This window comes from Narcine bancroftii, chromosome 12 (genome assembly GCF_036971445.1).
Source record: "Narcine bancroftii isolate sNarBan1 chromosome 12, sNarBan1.hap1, whole genome shotgun sequence".
Taxonomy (NCBI): domain Eukaryota; kingdom Metazoa; phylum Chordata; class Chondrichthyes; order Torpediniformes; family Narcinidae; genus Narcine; species Narcine bancroftii.
Genome location: NC_091480.1, coordinates 76,295,501 through 76,320,287, shown reverse-complemented (window position 1 = coordinate 76,320,287; position 24,787 = coordinate 76,295,501). Strand labels below are relative to the sequence as shown.

General features: G+C 40.7%; 1 protein-coding gene across 6 annotated transcripts in view; it reads right to left on the bottom strand.

Annotated features, from left to right (window-relative positions):
• LOC138747584 (ADP-ribosylation factor-like protein 5B) overlaps positions 1–24,787 on the bottom strand; it is a 34,941-nt gene that overhangs the window by 8,796 nt on the left and 1,358 nt on the right. For all 6 annotated transcript variants that reach the window (XR_011347560.1, XR_011347561.1, XM_069906952.1 and 3 more), the window contains exons 2-4: positions 12,437–12,497; positions 10,376–10,523; positions 4,125–4,208 (exon numbers count right to left, since the gene is read on the bottom strand). Coding sequence is in view for 4 of the 6 variants with exons in the window: in XM_069906952.1 (XP_069763053.1) it covers positions 4,125–4,208; positions 10,376–10,523; positions 12,437–12,497 (293 nt within the window). In the remaining 2 variants the exon portion in view is untranslated. The remainder of the gene's footprint in view (positions 1–4,124; positions 4,209–10,375; positions 10,524–12,436; positions 12,498–24,787) is intronic.

Genomic DNA, 24,787 nt, shown 5'->3' with positions numbered 1-24,787 from the left:
AAGGAATTGAAAGAGCTGGTACCAAGCATTTCAGATGGTCCCGGCAGACAGAAAGCAGGTACTCTGCAAAGCAGTTTTCCAATCTTCATTGGATATCATCAAGTGCAATGACTACAGTGGACTCGGTCAGATGAAGTGCAATGACTACAGTGGACTCGGTCAGATGAAGTGCAATGACTACAGTGGACTCGGTCAGATGAAGTGCAATGACTACAGTGGACTCGGTCAGATGAAGTGCAATGACTACAGTGGACTCGGTCAGATGAAGTGCAATGACTACAGTGGACTCGGTCAGATGAAGTGCAATGACTACAGTGGACTCGGTCAGATGAAGTGCAATGACTACAGTGGACTCGGTCAGATGAAGTGCAATGACTACAGTGGACTCGGTCAGATGAAGTGCAATGACTACAGTGGACTCGGTCAGATGAAGTGCAATGACTACAGTGGACTCGGTCAGATGAAGTGCAATGACTACAGTGGACTCGGTCAGATGAAGTGCAATGACTACAGTGGACTCGGTCAGATGAAGTGCAATGACTACAGTGGACTCGGTCAGATGAAGTGCAATGACTACAGTGGACTCGGTCAGATGAAGTGCAATGACTACAGTGGACTCGGTCAGATGAAGTGCAATGACTACAGTGGACTCGGTCAGATGAAGTGCAATGACTACAGTGGACTCGGTCAGATGAAGTGCAATGACTACAGTGGACTCGGTCAGATGAAGTGCAATGACTACAGTGGACTCGGTCAGATGAAGTGCAATGACTACAGTGGACTCGGTCAGATGAAGTGCAATGACTACAGTGGACTCGGTCAGATGAAGTGCAATGACTACAGTGGACTCGGTCAGATGAAGTGCAATGACTACAGTGGACTCGGTCAGATGAAGTGCAATGACTACAGTGGACTCGGTCAGATGAAGTGCAATGACTACAGTGGACTCGGTCAGATGAAGTGCAATGACTACAGTGGACTCGGTCAGATGAAGTGCAATGACTACAGTGGACTCGGTCAGATGAAGTGCAATGACTACAGTGGACTCGGTCAGATGAAGTGCAATGACTACAGTGGACTCGGTCAGATGAAGTGCAATGACTACAGTGGACTCGGTCAGATGAAGTGCAATGACTACAGTGGACTCGGTCAGATGAAGTGCAATGACTACAGTGGACTCGGTCAGATGAAGTGCAATGACTACAGTGGACTCGGTCAGATGAAGTGCAATGACTACAGTGGACTCGGTCAGATGAAGTGCAATGACTACAGTGGACTCGGTCAGATGAAGTGCAATGACTACAGTGGACTCGGTCAGATGAAGTGCAATGACTACAGTGGACTCGGTCAGATGAAGTGCAATGACTACAGTGGACTCGGTCAGATGAAGTGCAATGACTACAGTGGACTCGGTCAGATGAAGTGCAATGACTACAGTGGACTCGGTCAGATGAAGTGCAATGACTACAGTGGACTCGGTCAGATGAAGTGCAATGACTACAGTGGACTCGGTCAGATGAAGTGCAATGACTACAGTGGACTCGGTCAGATGAAGTGCAATGACTACAGTGGACTCGGTCAGATGAAGTGCAATGACTACAGTGGACTCGGTCAGATGAAGTGCAATGACTACAGTGGACTCGGTCAGATGAAGTGCAATGACTACAGTGGACTCGGTCAGATGAAGTGCAATGACTACAGTGGACTCGGTCAGATGAAGTGCAATGACTACAGTGGACTCGGTCAGATGAAGTGCAATGACTACAGTGGACTCGGTCAGATGAAGTGCAATGACTACAGTGGACTCGGTCAGATGAAGTGCAATGACTACAGTGGACTCGGTCAGATGAAGTGCAATGACTACAGTGGACTCGGTCAGATGAAGTGCAATGACTACAGTGGACTCGGTCAGATGAAGTGCAATGACTACAGTGGACTCGGTCAGATGAAGTGCAATGACTACAGTGGACTCGGTCAGATGAAGTGCAATGACTACAGTGGACTCGGTCAGATGAAGTGCAATGACTACAGTGGACTCGGTCAGATGAAGTGCAATGACTACAGTGGACTCGGTCAGATGAAGTGCAATGACTACAGTGGACTCGGTCAGATGAAGTGCAATGACTACAGTGGACTCGGTCAGATGAAGTGCAATGACTACAGTGGACTCGGTCAGATGAAGTGCAATGACTACAGTGGACTCGGTCAGATGAAGTGCAATGACTACAGTGGACTCGGTCAGATGAAGTGCAATGACTACAGTGGACTCGGTCAGATGCTTGTGAAGGTGCTCTGCCTCATCTAGAAGTTCTGCTAATGGATCTTAGCATTCAAATCTCTTGAATGTGATTAACAAACTATAGGGGCACAGTTAGTAGAGCTGCTGCCTCAATGCTTCTGTGACTTAAGACCACAAGACATAGGTGCAGAAATATAGCCCTTCAAATCTGTTCCACCATTCAGTCACGAGCTGATCCATTTTCCCACTCAGCCCCTCTGCCTGGACTTCTCCCCATAACCTTTGATGCCCTGTTGCTTAAGTGCAGTTCCATGTTCTTCCTGTGATCTTCTTTGGGGAAGGTTCTGGTTTCTTCCCACATCCCAAAGACGTCGATTGGTAGGTTAATTAATCACTGTCAATTGCACCGAATATGTTGGTAAGACGTAGAATCTGTGGGGAAATTAATGGGAATGTGTGTGGGGGTGGGGGGTGGTGTGATTAAAATGAAACAGCTGGAGGATATGTAAAACGATATTCAGTCAGGACTAACTCACTGGACTGAAGGGTCTGTTCCTCTGCCATGCAACTTTATGACTCATTAGCACTCTAAATTTTCAAAATTTTTTTTGCAAAGTCGAAGCCGATTCCAGCTATTTAAACAAATGGCACCCAATTAACCTACAGCCCTGTACATTTTGGAGAGTGGGAGGAAACTGGAGCATCCAGAGGAAACCCATGGAGACATGGGGGGGAAAACAAACTCCTTTCAGACAGTGCCGGATTCGAACCAGAGTCACTGGCGTGGTAATAGCATCAACCAAACCACTATGCTAACTATATCTTTTCTTTACTTCAGTTTGACTCGGATCATTGAGAAAATTGTCAGCAAGAACATTTAAAGGGAAGGACTTGGAGCCTTAAAAGATTCATACTAGTAATGTGATGCATGGTGCAGTTATTAGTGTACAGTGGCAGTCTTTTAGTTGTATTTTTCTCCATCTTTCCCTTCACAGTTTTTTTAATGGTGTGATCAGCCACCCAATGCATTAAATCCTGTCAGATTAGATTTTTGCCAATCACACACAAGTGGCAAATCTTCATAGGCTTCTGATGTAAAGGACAAATGCAGGCATGCAATGGGAATGAGTGCGAAGAATATTTTATCTTTTCAGTTAAATTTCATATTGCCTGTTAAACAGAGGGCAGCGCTGTTAGCGGTTCAGCGCAACGCTGTGCCAGCAATAGGGATCGGGGTTTGAATCTTGCACCGTCTGTAAGGACCCTTCAAAACGTACTGGTCAATCAGGTAGCACGGGCTCATGGGCCAAAGGGCCTGTTACCATACTGTATGTCTAAATTTAAAAAATTTAAAGAACACTAACTCAAGACAAATGTAGCACCAGTGGAAGACCAACTAATTGCATATTTTTTTATTTTTAAACAGCATATTAAACAAAATCAGAGGTAAAGGGGTCGAGGAGCTCCAGATCTTTGGTCCTAGAAGTTGCATGAGGTGAAGCAAAATTGACAGCGTGCAAAGTGAAAGCAGATAGATCTTGTGGAATTTGTAAGACTGGGAAGGTTAGACATTTGGAAAGATAAGAAAACAGTAGGTTTTTTTTTCAAAAAAAAGGATCATTAACCCAGAAGCCAGAATAAGAGAAGCCAAGGTTAACGGTATGGTGCAAACCAAGGCAAAAGTAATGATGTTGGGGAGGCAGTTCCAAATTTTTGAGCCACCTGTGATACGAAGAATTGTTTCCAGTGGTAGATGGTGGGCTAAACTCTAGAGTTAACAAACGCATTGAAAATGTTTCTGCAGGTGAGCCAACAAAATTAATTGAAAGCTCTTGGCTCTTCTATTTCACAATTTACATGGTTTCACTTTACCAATAAATTGTACCTCATGTGCCAGCATTTTGTAGAGTTCCTCTTTTGTAAGTGTGAGTCGCTCTCGGTCTGTGCTGTCCACAACTAGAATGACGAACTGAAAATAAAAATATATGCAATAATTACACCTGCGGACCAGTTTTATGCACACAACTTTTCATGTACTCTATGAATTAAAATGACCACTGTTTAACTGAAATTACAGTGTATTTTCTGGGTTAAAAAAGGCCTGCCATTGCTTACTGTAAATGCAACATATAACAAAATACAGCATATAACATACAAGTAGCCTGAAATGTGAATAGACTGAATTAATTTGGGATTTCATCTTTTGATCTATTGTATCACCTCATTGCTGATTAGTGCAGTAACAACAGCCAATGGAGTTTTCATAAAAATGCTAGAGGAACTCAGTAGGTCTTGCAGCATGTATAGTAGGCAAAGATAAATTACTGACATTTTGGGTCAGAGCCCTTCAAATTATTTACAATAATCACAGCATGGTAGTGAAAGCGAGGGTCTGTTGGTATCTGCGCATGAAGGTAAGGGTGGTCCGTAGGACACAACAAGAGAAGCAAAGAGAGCAGGAGTTAATGCAGCAATGAGTACAAATGAGCAATCAGACCCAGTCTGACTGATCATGAGATCAGCACAAAACCAGAAAACCGACCGGAAAAACTGATGCCGTCTACTGCCTGAAACTTTTCAGATTTCTTGTCCGAGTACATAGATGACATCACATACAACCCTGAAATTCCTTTTTTCCTACAGGCATGGCAGAATTACCACTGTATGGTAGTACAAAATAAACTGTACACAGCATAAACATAAAAGAACTAAACCGATAATTAATGTAAACAAACTGTGCAATACAAAAGAAAATTATTAATAAAGTGAACAAGTACGAGTCCTTAAATGAGTCTCAGTTTGTCATTGAGGATTCTGATGATGGAGGGGTAGCAGATGTTCCTGAACCAGGTGTGGCACCGATACCTCTTTCCTGATGGCAGCAGCGAGAACAGAGTGTGTGCTGGGTCTTTGATAATTGCTGCTGCTCTCTGATGGCAGCATTCCCTGGTGATGTACTCAATCGTAGGAAGGCTTTTGCCTGTGATGTCCTGGGCTATGCCCATTATCTTTTGGAGCGCTTTATGCTCAGGAGTATTGGCGTTCCCATACCAGACCAAGACCAGCACACTTTCCAACACACCACTGTAGAAATTTACCAGGGTTTCTGGCGTCATATCAAACCTCCTCAAACTCAGAAGTAGAGGTGCTGACGTGCTTTCTTCATGATGCCATTGGTGTGTTGGATCCAGAAAAGATTCTCCGAGATAGTGACTCCCAAGAACCTAAATTTGGTCACCCTCTGATTCCCCCTTAAATTGTTTCCTAACCTGCTGAGTATTTTTCTCCTTTTATGTTACCAAATTGACCCTAATAACATGATGTTTGACAGGACAGTCTTAAAACAAACCAGAGCTCCAGCAGAGCATCTTCAATTCATTTTTAATGCTACCAACCCCACCCCCTAGCATTACATTTTGCTCATTTCACTTTTAAGTTATTAAGGTTGCTGGGTTAGAAAATGCTTGCTGATGGAATACTTCCTTTAGGTGGAAGCATTTGAAACAAAAACATCTGCTTGGATATTTTTAGATTTTATACTTGCTCAGCTCGAGTCAGGAAACAGTGACAGTTTATTCTACTCTGCATATTTGCATTAAATTCATGAGTCTGCTGTGGCCAACTCACAAGTAGTTGATGCAAGGACATTGATAATCTAATGATTAAGCTACCTTGATAAAATTAAAGAGAATTTTGATTATTCTTTAAAGCTTTTTCTGGCAATAGATCAAGATTCTGAATCCTTTCCAGTAGAAGTCTACTCATGTGGGACATAAAATCTCAGGGTTGTATATGATGTCATGTACTCTGATAATAAATTTTGAATTTTTGAGTTGAATTCACCAGTGAAAGACCAGAGGCCAACTCACAAATGTGCAGAACCAAAATGATAACCTGACCTTGGAAGGGGGCGATGTAGATTCACCAACGTGAAACTGAAATTGAATCATGATGACCAGTTTCAGAGTAAATTTGGATTGCAAAAGCAACAGCTTCAGTGTATTTTAGGATGCCTGGGTTAATTGGGAATCCAGTTCTAAAACAGCAGCTATGGAAAAAAGTACATTTCTGCTTTATCAATTCCTCATGGCAGAAGAGCTTGATTTAGTACTTGCAATCTAACTATAGTTCAACTCTGATTATCCAAAATCGGATTATCCAAAATCCTCAGTTATTCCTGAAGTGATGTCTAATCAGCTCTGAAAAAATTTTCGGAGCTGAACTGACGTCACAGGTTTTTTTTTTTTTGGTTTTTTTCTAAATTTATTTATAGTATCTCCATACATTCATTTCAAATTGACTTAGTATAATATTACATAATAGATACTAAATAATTTTCTAATTTTCACCCCCCCCACCTCCCCTAACCCCTTAGGAAACCACCTTGTGGTGGTTAATTCCCAAAAACCCAAATGGGTGTGGTATAAACCACAAGTGGTTTTGAATTCCTGCTCCACAGGACCAGAAGTACCACCCCCTCCCTCCCCCCCCCCCCCCCCCCAGGCAGACAAAATACACGTATAAACCGAAAAATCATCATTTCTTATATCCATAAAACCCCGGTCCATCAATTTAACCAATCTTATTCGTAAACTCTTTTTTTTTTTTGAAAATCCAAACTTGATATTAAATTTTGCACCCTTTCCACCCTCCCAACATTGAGTTAAACATTGTTTACAATCAATAAAAATTTTTTTTTAAATTTTTTTTTCAAGTCTTCCTGAATTTCATCCACTGAATTAAAACACCTCTGAACATCCCAGTTCAACACCGAATCTTCCATTCTTCTCAGTCTCAAGTTGAATTTGTAGCTTACTTTCAAAAAAAGTTTTCTTTCCAAATCTTTTAAAATTTTTTTGAACATAAATTCCTTCGGTCTTGATCTTCTAAAGCATCAATGTTATTCATAAGTTCTTTCTGCTGTGTTTCCAAATTTAATACCAAATTTTCCACTTTGTCAATCTTCTCAATGTTAAGTTGAAATTATTGTTTATTTTCAAGAAAAACTTATTCAAAATTTTTAACTCTTCTTGGACATTGCTCCTTCGACTTTAATTTTATAAATCATCAATCTTGTTCATAGTTTCTTTCTACTGAATTTCCAAATTTAATAATAAAGTTTCTGTTTTTTCCAATTTTCTCAATATTAAACTGATCTTGTTTAGTTTAAAAAAAACCTTTTCAAAACTATTAAAATCTGTTTGCAATGTATGCATACTCACAGATAATAAATTCACTCTTCCAATATTCCATCCAAAAAAAAATCACTGATAAACCTTATTGCAGGTCAAGGAGTTCCATATATGTTTATCTTCAGAAAATATTTCAAATATTTCAAATCAACATTCGTCGCCATCTTTCAAAAAGGAGTGCGAAATCAACTTTAATAAGTTCTGTTCTTGAGAAAATTCCAGCTCTGTCTGGGCAAATAGGTCAAATTTCTTGCAAAGTCAAAGAATGTAATTTTGTTCTGTATTTATAGATAATAAATTCATCCTTCCGATATTCCATCCAAAAAAAAATCACTAATAAACTTTAATGTTATCTGGATTTTTAAAACTCATGGGCAACCAATGCCAATTACTGCAATTTATCTTCATAAAACATTTCAAATCAATATTCATCACCATCTTTCAGAGGGGTGTCCAAGGCCAGCTTATCCGACAGTCCAATTAATGAGCTCCGTTTTTAAGAAAATTCCAGCCTTGACTCCGTGGTTCTGTCTAGGCAAGTAGGCCGAGTTTCTTCCAAAGTCGGAGAGTGTAGTTTTGTTCTGTATTTGAACTCTATTTTCCTTAATCTTTGTTGCCATTTTAAACTAAAAACAATTAATAAACAAAACAAAGACTTTTAACAGAAAAGAAATATTCTTAAAACGGGTATTTATATAACTGCCTGAGGGAGACTGGGAAGGCACGTCCACTCCCTACGCCATCTTGCCACGCCCCAACTGACGTCACAGGTTGAAAAAAATTTGGAATTTTGGAAAAACCAGAGTAGAATTTGGGGTTTTTGGTGTTGGATTTATCTTATTTTGTTCAGATTGTTTTTGGTGAGAATTAAACATTATTTTATGCTTCAAAAGTCTCCCTTTGTTTTTTGTTGTGGTTTAAACACCAACACGTGACTTGCTGTTGCTACTGGGCTGTTTTTAAAAAAAGGACCAGTTATCCGAAAATATCATTTATCCAAAATAGGCCCGGTTCTGACCATTTTGGATAATTGAAGTTGTCTAATAATTCTACTTGGCAAAACCACAGTAGAATTCTTAGCTATTGCAAACAAAAGTCAGCAAATATGACAGCAGAATTTGTACAGCCAAGTTTCTGGAGGTCGAAGAGTTACTTCGATATTTCCACACTAAATCAACAGTAGTGCAAAATAATGTAACCAGTGCACACTGCTGTGGAGTTAGTTCATCTGAGGTGCCACTGCCAAGCAACTTGAGCATTGTGGAGGAAAATATAATCAAAGTACTAATCACATCCTCCACAGTCTGTCAGCAGATAGGGCAGAGAACCATTACAACTTGCATTCTGCCCTTCCTGACTGAGCAGTTGAGGAAGGATTAAGGTTGGGGGGGGGGGGGAAATAAATATTTCCTTGGTGTTTTTTTTATTGCCTGTTGCTTGAACTCGAAAATGAGGATTTTATTGTATTTATTTTTCACAAATTCTTTAACCATCAAATTTTCACTCCTTTCTTCTTGCTTCTGTGAATGTTCAATAACTAAGCAAATATTTTGCAATTTTTAAATTTATCTTTTTATATTTAAAAATCTTTGTCTTGGAATATTATACTTATAGCTTATACTACTGTGGGTGGGCATCTTATGTACTTGTGTGGCTGCAGTAAGGATTTTGATGCATCTGTAAATATACGGAAAAAACATCATTACATCTCTTTTACAATATGATTTTTCTCTGTCATTAGTTTTCTTGATTTAACCAGTACCGTCCGTTTCTGATTATCCTAAAATTCGGGACTGGACGTGTATCAGTTAACTGTATTTTTTAGTTCACTGAGAAATGGCTTTAAGCAACCCAGTAGCATCAGCAGAATACTTGTATCGGCCATCACAGATCCCCGACACCTCCCCACCACTGTTGCCGATTCTGCCCGGGTGGTTGCTCGCCTTGATGACACCGGGACAACAGAGAACCAAGCAGGGAAAGAGAGGGGCATTCGCAGGCTATGCCCACCCTTGATGAGTTATTGTGTCCCCCCCCACTCCAATGCTGCAGCCGCCACCCTGCCCCCTGTTCCGACGCTGCTGTCGTGATAGGCTGAAGCAGCCTGCTGTTCTCTGGCAGTAATCATCTTTTAATTTTAATTGCCTACGTGACGCAGCCTGCAAGCGCTGATGTCACGAGGCTTCCCAGCTTGGCCATTTGGCTCTTCACACTGCAGGGAGAGGGTGGTCCGGGAAAATTTCTCAGGGCCACTGCCCTATCTACGAGGTAGGGACAGGGACCAATTTAAAACCTTTTCAGACTGCAGGTTCACGGGAGGGTTCCCTAGAAAATTTATGGGGAAATCTCCATTTTACAATGCAGTGGTAGGAGTGTGAAATGAGTCGTCGTCTGATGTAGTGAATGCAGATTCAATCTTGAGTTTTAAATAAGTGGATAGAAGTGGTCTGGAGGGTTATGGAATGAGAATAGGTCAGTGGAACTAGCTAGTTTTATTGGTCAGCACAGACTGGAAGGATCAAATGGCCTGTTTTCTGTAACATTCCCCATGTTACAGAATGACCCGCTGACTTCTTCCCATTGCTCAATGATGGCTCGAAATTGCAGCCTGGTTCTCTAAGCAGGTATCCAGCTATTCAGCATCTGTTTTCCCAGCTGGTTCTGAGCTCTGTTGTTAACAAACTGGCACTAACAATGTCAGAGCCCCATAAGAGCACATCGGGTGAAATTGTTTTTTCATCTTATGACGTCACGATGACTGCAAATTTTTTTTTTAAGGATATCTGAGAATTTTAGTTAAATGGTTTTCAGTTCATCGGCAACATCCTGCATCCTTTCAGTTCATCAGGCATGGACCAAGGGCAAGATTTTATTTCCGAGGCACAATGGAATCTGACCGGAGTTGCACTGATGACTACATTTTCATTAGGCCACGTTCACTTACCTCTGTGTTGGTGTAATATGTACTCCACATTGAACGCAGCATGTCTTGCCCACCAATATCCCACATTAGGAAATGAGTGTTCTTTACAACTATTTCTTCCACGTTGCTGCCGATTGTGGGAGATGTGTGGACCACCTCATTCATTAGGCTGTGGGGGAATCATGCCAACAATTAGATTTGAAGACCGAGGCCAATTGGAAACCTAGAGACCAAAACAGTTATCTACATCCTAGAGACTGGTTCACATTCAGCCTCAGGATTATGCATTCCACAGCAAATAATTGTCTGGCGATGCAGCAATAAATGGAAATAAAATTCTTGCTAAATGCCAGTGCTGCTCAAGAATTGTTCCTTTGTTGATGGCCAGAAAATTATGGCAGTATTTTTCCCATCAGAACAAAAATAAAAACCTATTTAACATACTTTCCACTTAAGACCCAATCAAAATAATCTTACAGGAAAATCCAAGCAAATGTGATGCAAGTGGACCAAAATTACTAGCCAAGATCAATCACCTTGTACCCATTTAATTTTAAGTGCAATAAAATGCAGAAAATGAGGGAAATATTAAGGTTTGGTAGCAACTGTGATGAAAATAACCAGTCAATGAGTCAAGTCTATGTTCTGATGAAAAAGAATCAACCTGAAACTTTGACTTTTTTCTTGCCACAGATGCTGCCTGATTTGCTGAATTTTTGGGGGATTTTATTTCAGCTTCTGAGCATCTGGAGTACTTTGCTGGATTCCAGTTGTATAGATTACAGCATTAGCTACAGATACCCAGTGAAACAAACTTTCAAACTAAATTCATCACATTTAACTGCACATTTAGAAACCCTATAAAATCATCCAAAAATCCATGTCAACATTTGAACATTGCAAACAATGGCCAAGTTAAATGGGAAGAGTAAACAGCAAAGCACTTAAATGATCAATTTTGACTCTACTGATCTACACTGACAGAATGATTTTAACCAAATCATTCAACTTCTAGCTACACTGCAGAACATCTATGCAATGAATCATTAATCAATACCACCCCCAAGCAATTCAAAATCCTAACCCAACACCAATACAGGAACTGTCTTATTTAAAGCCCATTAATTAATCTGGTAAAAGTCCTTCTGATTTATTTATATCTTTTCGGAAAGGTGTGCATCATCCTTGCCCAGAAGGATAATGTGGCCTCTGAACCAAAGGAACACAGTTAATTTTTAATGTCCCTCTGACACAGCTCAAGCTGTCTTAGTTAAAGAGAACTAGCAAAAAGTAATGGCCATACTCTGAGAACATAGCTGCTATGGGTGGTTGAGGAATGACCCAATGAGCATAATATTATGAAGTCAGATTTTAAAAAAAATATTTGTATCAAAATCAAGCAGGCATAGCCTTAAGGCGAGAGGAAGGAGTTTTAAAAGGAATCTGAACTGGAGGTGGTTTTTTTTTTTTAAAAAAAAATACACAGATGATATCCAGAACTCTCTGCCAGAGATGATGGATATAATCACAAGATTTGAGATACTTAGACAGTTCAATACTCAATGCATGGAAATAATATGAACCTATTGTGGGCAAATGGGATTAGTGTAGATGAGCAGAAAGAAGGTTATAGATGTGAAGGGCACATGGATCTGTTCCTCTGCTGTACAACTCTGCCTTGAGAAAACCAAATCCTGAAACACAATACTTTTGCCACATTAGGACATTGCAATGTTTTGTAGCAGTGGACCTCATCCAGTGTCTGAAACTGATGCACACTGTTTTTTGGCAACAATTTAGTCTGTTTGGCGTACTGAAAGAACTTGTGAATTCAAAATCTCAGACCAGATTGGAAAAAAAAACCCAAGAAAGTGCAGATGCTTGGGTTCTCGCACTGGAAACCTTTGAATTTTTTTGGCAGACTACATACAGTCTTGTTTGCAAAAAACATAATGAGGCATAAAATTTAGACCCACAAGATTTTCCACTGGAATCTATATGCAGACCAGTGAATACCCCCCAATTCCGAGCACACAGAAAATAGAGAGGCTACTCAAAAAATAAATGCACAGATGTACTCACAACTGATAAAGGATAGTTGTTTTCCCGGCATTATCCAGACCAACGATGATAACTTTGTGCTCTGGTGAAACAAAAACATACCCAACATGGTTAACCTCAAACACTCCAAAATCTTTGATCCTAAAGACAGAACTTTTATTTCACCATCAGATTCAAAAGTAACAAGCATCTCGGACAAGCATATGGCATCACACCCGAAGTTTCAGGATCATTTAGAATAATCTGAAAAAAGGGTTTTCCATTTTTTTCAATTGCAGTTTTATTCTTTTACCAAGAGTATTTGGTACTACTATCTTGTCCACATGTAAGCCACAGATATTCAGTGCTTTTGCTGCAGAGGTATTCTCAGTAAATTTTTTCTCCCTTCCAACTGTTACTTCATGTCAAAGTTATTTCCTCAAACCCTGGAGTGGCTGCATACTACGAAAGGTGCACAAGTGCCAAAGCTTTTTCAAAAAAGCCCAAACAGGACAAATCACCACAAATGAAAGTGACACAGCACTGTTTGAATGATTTACTAAATGCCAATCCAAAAAGTTTGTCTGGGGTTAGCGGTCTCTGAATCATAAACAGTTGTATCTACATTCTGATCGCTGAACTGATCCAGTTAAACAAATAGCTGAATTGAAACTGCTCAGTAACACAACTGCCTGAATCAGGAGTGAAGAAATCCTATGCATACAGGGTATCTACTTAATAGCTCTTGTTTTTTTTTTTAAAATCTACAAGCCAATTCTAATAGTGCTTGACGTCATGAATTTGTTAAAATGAAAAGTCGTTGCGTTATTTGCAGAATATATTCAAGATATGGAATTTTGCTTCTCACAGGTAGGCCTATGGCAAGTCTAGGCTTCAAGGTCTTGGCCTCTGAGGTACTCACCAACCTAAGTTGTCATCTTGTTTGTTTGATATTTTCTTACAGCAACGTCACAGACAAACGATGGTTGCCAGATATTTTTTCCTACTTATCAATGTTTCCAAGACATTTCCACTAAACTATGCATGGTATCTTGTTTTTGAAGATATAGGTGCATCAGTGCTCACTGTTACAGCAGTTACCTCTCCTTTCCTCAAACCAGACTATTCTTGCAGACACATTGCACTGAAATTGCAAATCAATGGAGTTGCTGAATTTATTGGCTTCAAGGTTGTTGCACCTTTTGTAGAATATATTCAAGTACAGATCTTGCTCATTTGCATGAACATATTAAATTCCTATTTACAAATACCTCATTACCCTGCAGATTACTGGATTATCTGAGCAAGACCCAAAACTTCAGAGTTCTTGGATCTCACTTATTTATTATGTATTACTTTTGCAGTATTATTGCTCAAGTTACCCTGAAAATAGTTAAATTTGTGTATTCCTTCTGGTTCTATTCTTTGCTTCTCTCCACCACCTGTGAACAACGTGGTCAAGACTGCTGCAACATTTTTCTTTCCCAGGAATTGTATCCAAACATACTACGACCAAAATCTTTAACCTGATCATTTAAATTTAATGAAAATCAGTGCAAAAAAATGTCTCCCTTTGAAGTTACAGCACCCATGTTCAAAACAGGATTGGGGGAGCAGCCCTAACAACAGATACATGTGATACAACTATAACTGAGATGTAACCATATACACTCATATTGTCTTTTAGTTTTTCATTGCTTCATTTCAGCAAAGGGGTGGCACAGTTAGTGAAGCAGTTACCACAATGCTGTTACTGCGCCTGGGATCGGGGTTCAAATTGGCCGCTGCACAAACTGAGTTTGTCCGTTCTCCCCGTGTCTGTGTGGGTTTCCTCCGGCTGCTCTGGTTTCCTCCCACCATTCAAAACATATGGGGGTTATAGGTCAATTGGGTGTAATTTGGCAGCACAGGCTCGTGGGTCGAAGAGTTTGCATCTCATTCTTTAAAGAATCGTGACAGGTATGTAAGCTCGAGATACCTCTACACTCTCCTCAGGCAGAAAAATGCAGTAATATTTAGAACAGTTCTCCAAATACCAAGAAGAACATTTACCCAATGCCAAGATTGACCTTGCCGTTTTTGAGCTTGCTATGTGCAAACCTGCCCTTCAGTTTTCTGCATTACAATACCAGTAAAACTTTGAAAAACTATACTATCAGCAGTTACGAGACACATGGCGAGAAATGTCATGATCCACTTCCACCGCCCTTGTTCAGGCGCAGCAGCAATGGATACTTCACCGCAGGAGAATGGCGAAAAAGAAATCAAGAGCAGCAAACGACACAAGATCAAAAGTGGCAGACCTACAGGAAAACAGGATGGGGAGAAAGACAATGGTGTACTCAGCCGGGGCCAAAAGGACCAAACAGCGACCTCAAAATGTGGATGTTTTGGGAAATCTTCATACCACAAAATTTTGCTGAAGGAAAGCAAGTTTAATTTGCTCTCTTTAACAGACTAAATCAAACTGTGTAAAGTATTAGTTGGGGGAACTTTGCCGTTAAGGCAACAATATCATGGGTAGAAAAATCAAAACCCGAGACAGCTGCAAAAGGTCATGGCTTGCTTTGTTGTCTGCAAGGGACTGTGTGTTGTGCTGACTTTAAAGGCACACAGCCATCTGTCACCATAATGCTGTTGCAAAGCGTGCCCTGATATGGAGCTCTGTGACACCATTTGCAGGTTTCACATCTCCCTTTATGTGAAAGGAGGCCATTGGCATCCATATCGCAGCTGTCAGCATTACAGACACCTCAAAGAAAACCCAAATGGCAACAGCTGTGCACGTATCCACAAAAACTCCAATATGTTTTTCTTAAAACCCCTTTGTGCTCTCAAAACCAAAACCCCAGAAAGTCTGAATTATTTACTGGAAAGGGCTGGCATTTACAAGGTTCCCCCTTCAAAAATGCACATCCAGGGTCAAAATAACATTCCCCTTCCCCAGCAATCGGAAAACATGAGAGTTAATTCTAAAGTGTTTATTCAGTCTCTCAGCATTCAGTGTTGTATCATGCTTCTTATTGAAGGAGTTATCTTTATGATGAGAATCAAGTCAGAGGGTCAGATTTCAGGTTCGTGCAAGATTCAGGTAATAGAGACAGAGACCAATTTGAAGAGGAGTTCAAATCCTGCCAGGACAGCATGGGTACTTGAATTTAAGTAATTAAATAAATCTGGAATTGGAATGGCAGAATCAGTAATGGTGACCAAGAAGCTGTCAAATTGTTGTAAAAATGTTTCATCCATACCCAAGTCAGACTGTAAGAAGCATCACATTCACCAATGAGCTTTGTGGACAACTTGGTGTCCCTTTGAAATGGCCCAGACAATGCCAGGGCAATTAGGACTGACCTCACCAGTGATGTTCAGGGAGGCATTAAGAGACCTCAACTGGGGTGTTCTCGGAGAGGAGATAGAAAGTTGGGGTTCTCTTCTGCTTGCACAAAATCCCAACGACATCACAGTCCACTTTGAAGTTACTTGCACAATTAGGCTGAAAATCCAGAGTACCAAAGCTCACAAAATTGTACACTGGAACTAACCAGAGCTACCGGAGAATAGTTTTCATTCCACAGAGTCGAGACCCCACTCAGCAAATTACAGCAAGGCAATTCGTCAGATCAAAATACAGCGATTTAAAAATAAAATCAGTTGGATTACTAACAGGTGTGAAATAATAGCCCAGTGAAGGCAAAGGCATGCATTTGTAGAGGCCTGGATGTCTTTACAGACGCGCTAACTTGAAAAACTGATGCTTTAGAACCCAATCGCTGTCAAAGAAAGGAGCTGAATGGCCTAACCGAGATTTACTGTTTTATTGAATTAACCCCCCCACCCCCCCCCCCCCTTAATATGCTACTGCTGTACAGAAGAGGTCAAGAACTAATATTCTTAGGTTGGGGTGGGAAGAAATAAAGTAGCGTTTGGCGTTAATACCAGCCATCTACCAGACGTTGAAGATAAAGAAAGATAAAATAAACGAATTCTGCAGATTAGGGTGGTTTACTTTCACTTTGGTTTTTGTGAGTTCTCAGGTGATTAATGAGGCTGCCCATCAACACAGGGACACCTCAGGGGTTTATTCTGTCTCCCCATGATTGCATGGCCAAGTTCAGCTTCACTATAATCTATAAATTTACTGAGACACCCCCATCGTTGCTCAATAAGAGGATGCAATGAGTTAGAATATAGAGGATGGAGATCAAGAATCTGGTTATATAGTTCCAGAAGAATTTTGCTCTCATCAGCAAGACCAAGCCAATTGTGGACTGTAGGTACAGGAAACATGCATGGAACAGCAGAAGAGGGGGTTAGTACCTTCAAAGTCTTGGGCACCCACATATCGGATGACTTCTCCTGAAGCCAGTATATCAATGCCTCTACGTTCAAAGAAGTCTGAAGAGATTTGACATGGCGTTCAATACACTACCAAACAACAGATTATACAGTGGAAAGCATACTGATTAGCTGTATCATGGCCTTGTTTGGAAACTTGAGTACCCAGCAACACTACTGTGCTATATCCCTAATATGCACCTCAAAATATTTTTTTCCAGAGTAATTAACACTACAATCAAGTTAGAAAGAACATTTATACAAGTTGGAATATTTCCAAGGTACTGCTTCCATGCTCTATGGTTTGGATACCCGAGTACCCAAGGATGCAAATCGAGCTGCGGGCAGTGACCTTCTGTCGATTGAAAATATCAGAGAGAAGCTGCCTCAAGAAGGCAGCCATCATGAAGGACTCCAATCACTCTGCGACAATCTTTTCTCACCGTTACCTTTAGGCAGACAGTACAAAAGACTGAAGTCCAACACTTCAGTTCACACAAGGTTTTTATCCAACAGTTGAGGCATTTGACCTGTAGTAAGCTGACCATAAAGTAATCCAGGTTGAACAAAAGATCTGTCTACACTTTGGAAACAACTTTTTTATTTTGCAACAATTCAATTGTAAATATTCACTTCTTTTATATTTATTACCTTGATCTCAGAGTACACTGTGGAAACTTAATTCCTACTCATGTTGAATCTTGCATGCTTCAGCAAATACAAACTTTGGTTCATCTGTACATTGTTCTTATTCTCAGGACAATAAAATCTCATCAATGCAAGAACAGCAGACTTCTGCAACTGGGCAGGAAGTGTCTGACAGGGCAAGCAGCTAAGTGGTTTGAGAGGTGATGGACTCAGCACAGTTGGTGCAGTGTTGAGCACAGCGCCAGCGATGGTGTCCAGACCGGGTTCGAGACACGCGCTGTCTGTAAGGAGCCTGTACACTCTCCCCATGTCTGCATGTTTTCTCTCCAGGGGCTCCGGTTATCTCCCACTGTTCAAAACGTACCAGGGTGTAGGTTAATGGGCTTAAATGGCCTATTACTGGGCTGTATGTCTAAATTTAAATTCTGCTGCTTGCACAGCCTTTGTGCGATGCGGATGAAAGATTCAGGCTTCATAACATTGTTCTGAAGACTTCTCCAATGAGTGAGCTAGGGCCAATGTGCGTTCTTTTACGGGGCTTTAAGGACATCCTTAAATCTTTTCCTTTGGTCAGAATAGAGTGTATTTATGTGAGCAGTGTAACTCACTGAGTGAACTCGGGCCTCAATGCTTGTGATGTCAGACTGAGAGAGGGGTAGCAGAGGTGCAGCTGGTAGAGCTGCTGCCAAACCAGAGTTCAAACACAATATCTGGCGATGTCTGCATGGAGCTTAAATATTCTCCCTGTGACCGCGTGGGTATTTTTCAAAATCCTCCACTTTTATCTCACACCTCAAAGACAATTGGTCACTGCAAGCTACCCCTAGTGTCTAGGTGAGTAGTAAAATCTGGGGGAGACAGGAGTCAATGGAAAGGTGGGGAGATTTGGTGACAACTTTTGTTGGGGAACTAATTGAGCCAAGTTTATGCTTATTGTCATGCATGCCAAAGTCCAGCGAAAAGGTTTTGCAAGCTATCCAGCAAGTCTAACCATCCATTAGAACAGTAGAATAAAGAGGTAGAGTAGGGTTACAGTGAGAATCAGTTCAAATGGAACAACTGCAGCATAAGACAAGAGAAGAAATAGGCTATTCAACCCATTGAGTTTGTCCCACCATTCATGAGCTGATCTATTCGTCCACTCAGCCCCTTTTCCATAACCTTTGTTGCCCTGGCTAATCAAAAACTATCACTCTCTGCCTTAAATACATGATAGGACTAGTGTGGAGTTCATTCTGTAGTTTGATAGTAGTGGGAAACAGTCCTGGAATCTGCTGATGTTTGATTTCACATGATTGACAATTTTTCTCTATGGGGAAAAGTCTATGACCAGCGAGTCATTTAATAGGTAGTGGGATATCTGGATACAATGTTGCAAGATGAAGATCATACTGACCTCTTCAGAACTCTTTCCACTTCAGATAATGCTGAATTTGAAAAAACTCCCTAAAGCCAGACAAATCTCTTGCTAGAATAGTTTCCAACCCAAGCTCTTGTCAATTGCTCTCCTAATATGAAGGTGTATAACCACCCTGCACATAAAAATTGGAGACTTGCCCATAGTGTTCAATCCCTCTATTACTTCATCTCTCTGCTTTAATCTCTTACAATAGGCTTCTTCAAGTGCATTCTCCACTAAGAATGCGCCTGAAGAGGAAGCGGCCCTTTGACTTGCCGCTCAGGTGGTAGCGCTAAAAGCGCAGCGCTGGCCACCTGAAGGGACAGCTGCACCGGGATGCACATCAGAGTGCACTCCAGCTCCTGTCCCTTGGGCTGTCAAGTTAGGATGGCTGACTGTCAGCTGGGACAGCCAACACGGGCCATCAGCGTGAGGACATCCCACGTGTAATGTCCCCACACTGATCACTCTGCCCCCACCCAGCGGGGGAGTATGGGGCTCGTGTCGGGTACCGCCATTGTTTCAGCCAGCCCCCTTCTCCCCTGCCTACCGCTCTAGCCCAGCCAGCTGCCCCTGCGGCGGGGAAGAGGTAGCTGGGAGAGGAGCTGTCAGGCACTAGCCAGCTGACTGTCATCCCAAATGCAGCCACTTTTAGGCAGCTGCATTCAGATGGCTGGAGGCCACTGTGCTGAGGCAATTATCCCTCTCGGAGAGGGGTTACAAAGTCCTCCTTGTAGGTGCCTCCTGCACATTCACATGGCCTCCCAACAGAAGCTGGGCAATTGGCTATCTGAAAGTACCTAATGTTAAACAATTCTCATAGGATTCCTGCAACCAACTCTGGGCCCCAGAATCCATCTGGGTCCTCAATCCAGGGAGAAATCTAGTGCAATTTTAACCCACTACCATTTTTCACACTGCCGTCGAGCAGTGACCCTACTTGGACCCAGGTGAAATTCTCAGGAAGGCAGGACCTCCTGGGCCTCTCACACTGCGATCCAAATTCCCTCGAATTTGCCCTCCCCAGCAATTGGGGGGGGGGTTTCACCCCAGCCGTCCTTTGCCCCCTGCTGGCCAGCCATTGTCAGCCCCACCCCGACCCACTTTTGGGCTGCTTCATAATCCGCTCCGGGAAACAGAACAGCTCCAGCTGCGTGGGGGTTATGGATAACAAGGATATTGGGGCATTTTTCTGTGTAATTGCTTGAAAAATCAGCTTTACCATCAAAGCCAAAGAGCTGAGGGAGGGATACAGCTGTGTGGTTCGACAGATTCTTCAAATGTATTTCATTGACTAAAGTATTTTGAGATATCCGGAGATTGTGAAGAGCAAACCTTTCCTTCTAGTCACTGCTACAGAAAATTGAAATTTAAGGTGTGGCTACGAGGAAGGAAACAAATTATACAATACCCCCACTCCCACAATGTGCAAGACAATTCACTTCTGCTGAGATGAGTATAATAGTAAAGATGAGGAGGTTGTAGCATAGAGTTAAATCCTGTTGCACTGCAATAAGCAGCAAAATATCTTCAGATTTTGCCCACTCAAGTAACAAGCACAGCAAAACCCCTGAAATCTGGAATTCAGGCAACTGGTTAAAAAAAATTGAGGAAATAAAAATTAGAATTAAAAAATATTTAAATAAATGTTAAAAATCGCAAAAGTAATTGCTCTCTGAAGTAACACATAAACCTTTGAAGATGGGAGCAAATATTCAGCTAGTAGAGTGCCTTGGTCCTGTTTTGCTTGTAGCAGCTGTTTGAATAAAATGGTGTCACCCAGATGAAGAGCTGGGTGATGCCACTTGACATTGGTTCCCTGCTTAGTAAGTCTTTCTCTTTATTAGTATATTAAGTGTATTAGTAAGGCTTTATCTGTAAACTTGGGGGAAAGGGGGGGTTAATTAACTATAAAGTTATTGTTCATCTTTTGGGTGGCTCCATGGGGGAGGAACTGAGAGTTAAATGTATTCAAAGAACTTGACTGAAAATAAAGTAAAATTCTTTAAAGTTTATATTTTCCTGGAAGTAAAGTTTGTTCAGAATAAGTATTTTTGTCTTTTAAACTGTTTATTCTTAATGCAGGTTTTTATGTAAGGCATTGTAAGAAAGAGTCTCAAGCAAATGGAAAATAAGAATATCCACCATCTCATCAATCCCCACAGGTGCTGGATACCAGGGGTTTTACTGTCGTTTCAAAGTGCAGTCACTGACAACGTACAACTGCAGGAGAATATTTACGCAGACCATACATAGAATGTCTTCTACGCATTCCACTTTACCAGAATGACACCTCTGAATGCATCAACATCCAGTTTAAAGTTGGGCTGGTTGAAAGAATTTATTCAACCAATTCCTTTACATAGATCACAGCACATGCAATCTTTCTTGAAAATGTAGCTCCCTTCACCCTTTCGCAACCAATAGCAAAATATAAATGACATTTCTTTCATTCCTATGTAATCCATTTGTTTTAGAAATTACACCAAATTTCTAACTTTTCTTCTAACAGGCTTAGTGTCTAATCAGCTCTCTTGTGCTTCAGTATTTGATCACATTAACACTTTAAAGTTTGTAACATAACCAAGGCACGAGTCATTTTGGGAATTTTTTTTAATGAGAATATTCTTCTTTGGTGATTCATTTCAACAGCAGATATAATACAGCAGAAGATGACAAAGGATCTCATTAAAATTTTCATTATGAAACATGAACAATATTCATTCATATTCTGTCTTTCACACTAGTATCCCCCACACCATAAACATGACTTTACAAGCAAAAGATGCAAACTACAGATATGCAACAGGAAGAACCTACTCAGGAATTTATCTGGTTTTCTGGTGAGGGATAAGTGCTCACAAATGAAATAACGTGCACATTTGAAAGTGCAACTTCAAATCTTTGACATCAGTTATTTTTATGGTTGTTTATATTACCTATGCAAACAGAGTTGCTGAACTGCATCTCAATATGATCAATTCAAAAGCTGTTCCTCAATTCAAAGGGGTAGCAGTAGAGGTCAGTGTACTAAACCAGCATAAAAACACAAAGCTGGAGAAACTCAGCAGGTCAAGCAATGTCCTTTATATAGCAAGGGCTGAGTTCATCAAGGTATGGGAAAATGTTGGTAGGTGTCCAAACAAAAAGGGGGGGAAAGAGAAGAGAAAAATCACAAAGTAACTCCCCCCCCCCCACCTTTCCTTTACCAATAATTGTGGAATTCATTCCATTGCTGCTTTGTATAGAATTCTAGGCACCTACAATACATACCAGAGGAAAAAAGTGAAAAGGTAAAAGACAAAACAGGACAATTATGTCAAAGTGTACCACTACAACAAATGGAATGTGTTTGAGGAGTCATTTATCTGTGAGTTATATCAAGATAAAAACACTTTATATTCAAACCAGATGACATCCAATTAGTATTAATGAAAAAAGCTAGAAACAGTCATTAGGATTATTTTTTCTACTCCTTGTTCCCAGCAGTCATTAAGAATGTTGCATTCCTTCACAGAGGTTTCGAGCACATCCCCAAATCGGATTACTTGATAAATCCCTTTCCATGGCAGAGCTAGGAATAGAGCATCTGCTTTGCGAGACTGATGTCAGGCATGCTGACAATGTGGCTAGTCCAATGTAGTGTGATAGTAATTGGCCAAAGGCCAACAAGCCACGTATGAAGCAGGGCTATAGCCTCAAGAAAAGAGAGGTTCCAACCTAGGAGTTCACTGCTCCTCCAGGGAAGTTGGAGGAATAAAATTGCCAGTGCAACACAATGGGTTGAAAACTGCTCCTATTATAAAGTCACCCTCGCAGAGGACAGTAATATTGTTTATAAATTTCTGTTTCACTGTTCAAATGACATTTCAAAATAGTTGAGATTCAGTGACACCATTTAGTTTCTTTCTCCTCCAACTTATTGCATTCCCACTGTAACTCAGGGATAACTCTACTCGGCCTCAGATTTCAAAACATTCAACAGCCCTACAATGTATGTGACAATACTGCTCCCTCAGCTGGTCTCAAAAATTAGTATACTGGTTAATATACTAACTACTTTTCCACACATCTGATCAGGTTTGAACAGTTAGCAATTGTAGTGCAAGCCAGGCCTAAATAAGAGATTTTTAAAAAGCATTTTGTTTGAACATCTACTGGATAGCTTTTTGCTGAAGGTCTGATTTAATTTGTTCCCAAATGCATGAATTACAGAGTACAAGCTAAATAAACAAGTGCAGAAGGGCTATCCTGACAGGTGAGGGAAAACAACTTCTCTAGATCGAGAGCACAAAGACCAACTTTAAATCTCTCGATTGGTCTAGTCTAATTCAATTCACCGATCCAAGAACACCTGTGCACCTCAGTTTTAAGTAACTGCCCTTTTCTCACAACCTTGTTTGACACTTTCCTGCAGTGCTGACCTGATCAACATCCAACTTGCAATGCTACTTTAGTATTTTGCACGTTTCAAGATCAAACCCCTTCTCAATGCCAAAGGACATGGGTCCAACTTTTTGTGCTGTGCAAGATAGGCTGGTGAATTTATTCTGGACTGCCTCCAATGCAACAAGGGGACCAAACCAGTCCACAGTATTAAACCAAGGAGCAGCCTGTTCTTGCATTATTTGGAAGACAAAGGTATCTATCCCTAATACCTTGACCAAAAGGTCTGAACAAGCAAACCTAAAATTGATCAACTAGCCATTACCACACTAATGTTCAAGAGAGCATGTTGTAGACAAATTTGCTGCAACATTGGTAACATCGCTGAACTGACAACACTCAAAAACTACTCCATTAGTGCAGAGCACCTTGAATAACCATTATGAAAAATTTGAAGTTAATTTAATGAATTGGTTCCTGATGATAACATTCCATGCTCCAAAGGCAAATAAACTTTGCTCCAATTACATCACAATAGTAAATCTTTCTTTGGATATTGTCACAGTAACTCAGAATCATGATCTAATATTGCAGGCCTGTCCAATAAACACTTCAACCAGAACTGTAAAGATCATTTATATTTCAATTTTTAAAAATTTAGACATAAAGCACGGTAACAGGCCATTTTGGACCACAAATATGTGCCGTCCAATTACACCCAATTAAACTACACCCTGGTACCTTTCAAATGGTGGGAGGGAACTGGAGCCCCCAGGGAAACCCCACGCAGACATGGGTAGAACAAACAAACTCTTTACAGGTGCAGGATTCGAACCCTGGTCCTGATCACTGGTGCTGTAAAGGCATTGCGCCAACCTTGCCGCCCATTATATTTTCCCCAATATATTTCATAACAAGGGTCCAAAACCAAAAATGTCAAATGTTGGTCTATACAGAGGTTCAAAACTTTGTTAATTCATTTGGTAAACCTTCCACATATAACAAGGCATAAACAAAGTCCCTAAATCCCTTTTTATAGTAAGTTAGATTAAGAGCCAAAAAATCATATCATGTTATCAGAATTAGGAGCCAAAGTCTAATTCAAGAGTCCGAAATAAAGATGAAAGAAGTTGCAGTAAATTTCAAGAATGGAGTTTTACCAAAGATTCTTACCCAGGATTCAGGGAAATCAAGTATTTTCCCCCCATGCATTAGGGTTAGGCTCATTCTCCAAAATTACAGTATATTTTAGCGTATAAGTCAAGTTGTGAAACCCTCAAAAAATATCAAAAATGGCAGGGGGTCGATTTATGCACCGGATAATTCAGCTCAAAATCCAATCCGTGCCAATCTGACGTCCAAGTCAACCCTTGAAAAACCAACCTGGCATACAAGTCAATCCATAAAAAGCAGATTTGGCGTCCAAGTTGACCCTTGAAAAACCAAAAAACCCACCTGCGACAGGTTTTCATTGAGATTTTATTGAAAACAATTACAACCCTTCAAATTATGTAGTGCTAATCCACTTTCAGTGTTCTCAGTTAAATGGCTCAGACCTACAAACTCCATTCTTTGCGTAAAGCCCCGGCTGCCTGTTCCAAACATTGTGAAAATGGTATAAA